Source organism: Solanum tuberosum, unplaced genomic scaffold, assembly GCF_000226075.1.
Source record: "Solanum tuberosum cultivar DM 1-3 516 R44 unplaced genomic scaffold, SolTub_3.0 scf00129, whole genome shotgun sequence".
In the NCBI taxonomy this organism is placed as follows: Eukaryota; Viridiplantae; Streptophyta; class Magnoliopsida; order Solanales; family Solanaceae; genus Solanum; species Solanum tuberosum.
The window spans coordinates 202265-209265 of NW_006239057.1; the positions used below are offsets into that span (position 1 = coordinate 202265).

General features: G+C 33.2%; 1 protein-coding gene across 2 annotated transcripts; it reads right to left on the minus strand.

Annotated features, from left to right (window-relative positions):
- Window positions 1-174: 174 nt before the first annotated feature.
- LOC102591680 (putative calcium-transporting ATPase 11, plasma membrane-type) lies at window positions 175-4869 on the minus strand. Of its 2 annotated transcripts, XM_006351184.2 has the most exons (6): window positions 4444-4869; window positions 1917-3849; window positions 1679-1837; window positions 1414-1585; window positions 983-1281; window positions 175-864 (listed from the first exon to the last, which is right to left on the minus strand). In XM_006351184.2, the coding sequence occupies exons 2-6, from the start codon at window positions 3804-3806 to the stop codon at window positions 562-564; spliced, it is 2823 nt and encodes a 940-aa protein (XP_006351246.1). In that variant the 5' UTR covers window positions 3807-3849; window positions 4444-4869; the 3' UTR covers window positions 175-561. The 2 variants fall into 2 exon arrangements, with proteins under 2 accessions (XP_006351246.1, XP_015165899.1); XM_015310413.1 differs by lacking the exon at window positions 4444-4869 and having other exon boundaries at window positions 1917-4419.
- Between the last annotated feature and the right edge of the window lie 2132 nt (window positions 4870-7001).

Sequence of the window (7001 nt, forward strand, 5' to 3'; positions counted from 1 at the left end):
TCTTTTCTTTTTTTAGAATCTAGAATTTAAAATTTATAATTGAAGTTGAATTTTTGTATAGATTTCAAATCAGAATTTGAAACGAGTCGCCTAATTAGGTGTTTCATACTTCTTAAAGGATGACATTTTCGTTTTCGAAAATAGTTAACAAAAACTCAACAAATGATCTCACGATCTTGATTCAATGATCGATTAAGTAACTGAATTACGAAATCTCAACTTTGTCTTCACAAACATAAAGAAACTTTTATTTTCTTTCTATGTAAAAAAAATTCCTATATCTCAACATATATAGGTTCACAACTACAAAAAATGAGTAAAAATTCAAACAAAAACCTTTCCATTGCTTGAATGGTGTACTATGAGCTTTTGTTCAAGTCTTCAATTTGTTTTTTCTTTCCATTTGGTTGTTTCTTTTCCTTTTCTCATCAAGGTTTCACGGTACTCGAACCTTGACCAATTAAACCATACATAGGCCCCCTTGACTTCTCGATGTGAAAACACAGAGCCAGGGCGTTGATCTTTGAATAGGAAAACGAGCACATTGGCTCTTCCGTTCTCTTAGACAAGTTCTGGACCATTTGGTAATAGATTATAACCATCATGATGCTTGGTATTCTTGTGTTCAATAGGTATCAACTTCAATATTACTGCAACTATCAGGCTTGCAGCACCAATTAAGACACTGAGTAGCCATAGTTCCCAGCTGAGCGGTGTAGTGCTTGCCAACGTGCCTAAGAACTCAACGATGATAACTTGGAAAACAACAGTGGAAGTTATGACACCTAGGAATATCCAGCTTCCACAAATGCCACGGAACACATTTATCTTCTCCATGTCACGACTGTTTATTTCATTGAAAACCTGTATCAAACCGCGGAAAATATCTCATGAATGACAATATTACACATATGAATCCATAACAAGGAAAATGTTCATTCATTTTCCATCCGTATACTGCACTAAAGTTTACAGTAAGTACCTGACAGAACACAAATGTGTTGAAAATGAAAGTATTGAGAACTATGGTAGCATCTGAACCTTCGAGCCTCAGAATCTGCTTTCCAGTGAAGCTGAAAACTAAAAGTATAGCTAGTTGGAAGATACTTTGTCCGAGTATATTTCTCCACATCGTCTTGGAAATCAAACTCACTTCCCTTCCAACAGGAGGTCTGTTCATTAGTTCTTCATGAGGGGGTTCCGTAGCCAAGGCAATTGCACCTAAAGTGTCCATAATAAGGTTCACCCACAGCAGCTGAACCGCAGTGAAAGGAGCGGATCCTGTTATGTTATAGCAACAGGTAAATATCAGTTATCAATTTAGAAACTTGTTCTCACTTTTTTTTCAATGGAATACACTGATCGATCACTTGCAGAAAAACGAATGAAGAACTCGTATAGAACATTGAATACCTGAAATGCATGCAGAGATAAAATTGATCATCAGAGCCACAACACAGACTGTCAGCTGGAATTGCACAAACTTTTGAATATTTATGTATACAGAACGACCCCATTTAGCCACGTTCACGATTGTTCTAAAGTTGTCATCGAGCACTATAATATCAGCACTTTCTTTAGCAACCTGATAATGTATGTAAGAAAAGAGATGTCAAGAACAGCTTCACTTAAAATGATAGATTAGCATATTAACCTATGGCAAGAACAATTTACAAACCTCTGTGCCTGCTATACCCATAGCAAATCCAATATCTGCCTCGTTGAGAGCAGGAGCATCATTTGTGCCATCACCAGTAACTGCAACAATCTCGTTAAACATACCTTTTAGATTATTTACCAACACAAGCTTGTCCATTGGTGATGCTCGAGCGATCACCTACATTCAAGATTCGAGCATTTCAGGAACCATTCATTTATACCACATGAATCTGCAAGAGTGAGATAAAATAATATACCTGAATTCTAGGAATTATATGCCTCATTTCATCAGGAGTTTTGTTACGAAATTCTGGACCTTCAATAGCCAAACCATCAGCAGTTAGTATCCCACATTCTTTAGCAATGGCTTTGGCTGTCTTAATATTGTCACCAGTGACCATTCGCACAGTAATTCCAGCAGCTAAACAAGTTTTTACTGCATTTCTAACCCCAGGGCGAACTGGATCTTTGATCCCGATCACAGCAACCAATGTGTAGCCACTATCAGGAATACTATCATTTTCATAACCATCCTCAATGTCTTTGTAAGCCAAGCAAAGAGTACGCAAGGCTTCGCCAGTGAATTCATTAATGACATCCATGATATTTCTTGTTCGGTTTTCTGTCAAATGAACAATTTCACCATTAAGATCAATAAACCTGTCACACATTTTAATGATTATCTCGGCTGCACCCTTGCAGAAAGCTCGGTTGTTTCCATCTGGGAGAGCAATAAGCACAGACATCTTTTTCTTTTCCGAATTGAAAGGCTCAACCTTCAGCAGTTTACAGCCCCTTCTTTGCTTGTCAATATCACCACCAAGAAGCAATCCATATTCTAATATTGCTGATTCTGTTGGTGTACCGAGAATAGATTTCTTTCCGCCCTTATCCTTAACAACCTCTGCTACCGTATTGTGAAATATTGCCTGCAGAAGCAATGCCAATTCTTTTTCTGATATATTCAAAGTTATTGCATCCCCACCTGCATCAGTTTCTACCTTTTTTGTTTTTTCACAAATCCATATCTTATTAACTACCATTCGGTTTGTTGTTAGTGTTCCTGTCTTATCTGTGCAGATGCAAGTAGCTGATCCCATCGTCTCACATGCGGAAAGATGTCTCACCAATGCCTTGTTATCCATTAACTTTTTCATTGCAAATGCAAGACTCAATGTCACTGCCAGAGGCAGTCCTTCTGGAACCGCAACAACAATTATAGTTACTGCTGTCACAAAGTAATTCAGAAGAGTCATTGCATCGCCAGAAGACCATTTCATGAGCTCATGGTGAAGTACTTTCTCTACCAGAAATCTAACAGTCAACACCATAAACGTCAGCAGAGCAAATGCCAATCCGATCTTTCCTATAATGGTAGCAACACCACTCAACTTAACTTGTAGTGGCGTCTCGTCTTCTACACCATCTACTAATCTCTCCATCAGCTTACCCCATTCAGTTTTCATTCCAACAGTTGTGACTAACATCTTTGCTGAACCATCTTGCACTTTGGTTCCCGATAGAAGAAAAGGTCTTCCCTCATATATGCTTATTGGTGCACTCTCACCAGACATGCTTGATTGATCAATTAACAAGCTGTATCCGGATATGAATATTCCATCTGCAGGAACCAGATCACCGATAGATAAGTGAACAACATCACCAACCACTAAGTCATAAATCGGAACCTTTTGCCTGGATCCATCTCTTGTGACCTGGATAAGTATCTTTTTCTTCTCCTTATCCAAATCCCTGAACTGCAACGACTGCCTGTAGTCACTAATTGCAGTAACAACGACTACCAAGAATATACTGAGCAGAATGCCTAGCCCATCGTACGATCCTTTTGGCCAACCTTCCGTGGCAAGTCCCACACTAATGGAGACAACAGCACAAACCATGAGGATGATGAGAGTAATATCCTGCAAAGCCTCCCACAAGAAAGTCCAAAATCTCTTAAAAGGCTTCTCGGTGTATTTGTTCGATCCATATACATTTTGTCTGGAAGATACATCACTGGTTTTGACTCCTTTATTCAATGAGACACTCAGCCTACTCGCGACACCTTCAACTCCTCCAAGTTTCCTTAAGGTTTCAATATCATACGAACTAACAATCAATGCGAGTTTTTCCAGTTCAGCCTCCATGATACCATTTCCCTTAACACCTCTGGAGGCTCACTGTAACCAACTGGAGAACAATAGAAATGACATGAGCAAAACAGAGAATTAAACACATTTGACCATAAAATTCCGGAACTCAACTTGAAGTTGAATCCCAAAATTTTCAAGAATTTGAAAAACAACAAGAAGTTTTCACTTTTCTCACTCCAAATTACTCATAAATAGTCAAAAACAACTCTAATTTCAATTCATGGTCAAACACAACTCCACAAATTCTCAAATATCAATTTCACTTTGAAAACAAAAACTCTTTTTTTTTTCAACTTTCACAATGAAACATGGTCAAACACCCACATAGATCGTATAAAGCAGTACATTCTGGGGACGGTAGAGTGTACGCAGACTTTAAAACAGTATTGTCAAAGGCTAAAAGTTCAAAAAAGTGATCTATGTCTATCAGGATTTACAATTAGTAGATTCAATATAAACATGATCTTATTATATATACACATACAGCTCAAGCCAAAAGTTATGCTAACTAAATCATTGTAAAAACTGCAATTCAGCCTCTCAACTCACCTAGACAAAAAAAATATATCAAGTTGTGCAAAAAAGGAATATAAAAACCATACTATATGTTACAAATTAATGAAAAACTCACACTCGCCCTGTTTACATCTTAAGAAGCAGTTGGATGAAGAAATATAGTTGAGTTTGATGCAGAGTTGACAAAGTACGAATCTAGCAGGACTCAATAACTTTAGTTCAAACCTTATATTTTATATCAAAAACACTAACTCAAACGAGTTAAAAGAATTCCAAACTCATAAATTTCAAATTACGAATATTATTCTCTCTTCATCTTCCTCCTGTCCTCTGCATTTTCCTTAGGAAAAAAGAGGTTAATTTATTGTTATTCTGTTGAGTGACAGTGTAGCGGTACAGATGGGGCATCATCCCATGAGCCTGCATTTTATGAAAAACATAAAACAAACCCAATAATGACAAAATCCACTATAAGATCCAAGATGTGAATTTTTTTTTTTTATAAAAAGTATAGTACAGTAAAAGTACACATAAATTTATTCCGAATAAAACAAAGAAAATAGGAAAAAAGAAAATAATCTTTTATTGAAGGCTAAACTTGGCTTGTTATTAAATTAGTACTAACTATTTTTTAGTATGTTCGATGAGATAAGAAAGGATATTTAATATCTCCTGAGATTAGTAATATCACTTTTTATGAAATAGCTAATTTTATAGTTTAATTTTAAAATTATTATCATTATTCCATACTTATTATTTCATCCATTAAATTTAAAATAGTTTCCACTAGCCAGTAGCCAGCTTCATCATTATGTCAAATCGTATTTCATGGGTGTTAAGGTGGGGTTGTTTGAGTTGTTGGGGGTATATTGAGAATGGAAAGACGATTAGCATTAACTTTAAAGTTGAAATAAATGTGGAATAAAATGAAAATATCAATTTATTTATAGTTTAAAGGTTCAGAGGTGATACATTTGGAATACAAAAAATTATTTGAGTTTGAAAATTCGGGACTTTGAATTATCTTATCTGAACTTGAGGGTTATTTATAGAAATTGAAAGTCGAAGAAAATGTCTGGTAGCTGAATTGATATCAAAAATAAAATAATTTTCTAACTTAAAACGTATTTCAAACTTGAAATTTGCATTACAAGAATTTCACTTATCAAAATTTCAAACTTTTAAATTAGGGATATTTTCTTTTGTACAAATATTATTTTTGATATTTCAAATAATAACTAAATATTAATTATATTCGAGCTAATTTTTACCAAATTAAAAGCTCTTAAAACACGGCCCTACACATCCAACTGTCGAGCTTGCAAATAAAGGTGATCCAGCAAAGAGAAAGGGACTAATAATTATGATATAAATATATTCCGCATTAATTTATTCGTCTTACTTTTTTCGAATGTTTCAAAAATAATAGTTTTTCCTTTTTTAAACAATTTATAATTTCAACTTTTCACGTCACAATTACATATTTAAGACTACAAAATTAAAGAATATTTTAATACATTTGACATATCTTTAATTTAAAATCATAAAATATAAAAAAAAAATCTTTACTTTCTTAAACTTCACATCAAGTTAAAATAGAACAACCAAATCAAAACAGAAAGCGTATGAAATTATGAAATATTATTAGATCTCACACTGAAAAATCAGTGAACAATGTGTTTTTAATATAGTGAAAAAATAAAAATGAACGAAACGAATCAAAAAAATTTAAAAAATTAGTAATATAATAATGCACGAGGAAATTAACACTAATAATATTGTTGTTTATGTGATTATAATGGGATCGTCAATTATCATCAATTTATCTTTTTTCAATAGTCATATGTTCTTTATAGGGGTGTACATGGCCTGGTTGGTTCGGGTTTTTCAAATATCAAACCAAATCATTTGTGTCGGATTTTTAAATTTATAAACCAAATCAAACCAATAAAACTCGGGTTTTTCAACCTCGGGTTTTTTTGGGTTTTTCGGGTTTTCCGGTAAAGTATTCATACACAACATATAATTTACTTGTACTTCAAATATTTCTTTAGTCCTACCAAAATACAACTATCTAAGATGTTTCTTAAAAATATAACACAATATGATATGATTAATGACACTAAAATATCCAACAAAAATAATAATAATGAAATCGCGTAAAACAAATATTGCAAATTAACAAGTCATAATGAAAATGATCATAATTTAAAAGTACTAAATCATGCTAAAATAAGTTTAATAAGTATTAGTTACATGACTAAATATTAAAGAAAATTAAAATTAGATTATGTATTTTAATTGTCTAAACCAATGTAAAACTAAAGAACAAATATTCAATAATATTGTCGTGTTGAATTGATTTTCTTTTTGCACTAATATTAATTTGATTTTGATTTAAGCTTTATTATAATTACCAACATTTGTGGATTATAATCTTTATTGGCCCATTCATAATTCTAAGTTTCAAACTTGAAATAATATATTAAAGATAAAAACTATAAGAAATATTTAAAAATTATATCAAAGTAAATATTTTTATGTATAAAATAAAAATTTAAAATTATATATATAATGTCGGATTGGTTTGGTCTTGGGTTGTTTTTTTTTAGTTAAAATCAAACCAACCCAAATTTAGTCGGGTTTTTTTTTTCAAAACCAAACCACTAGTCG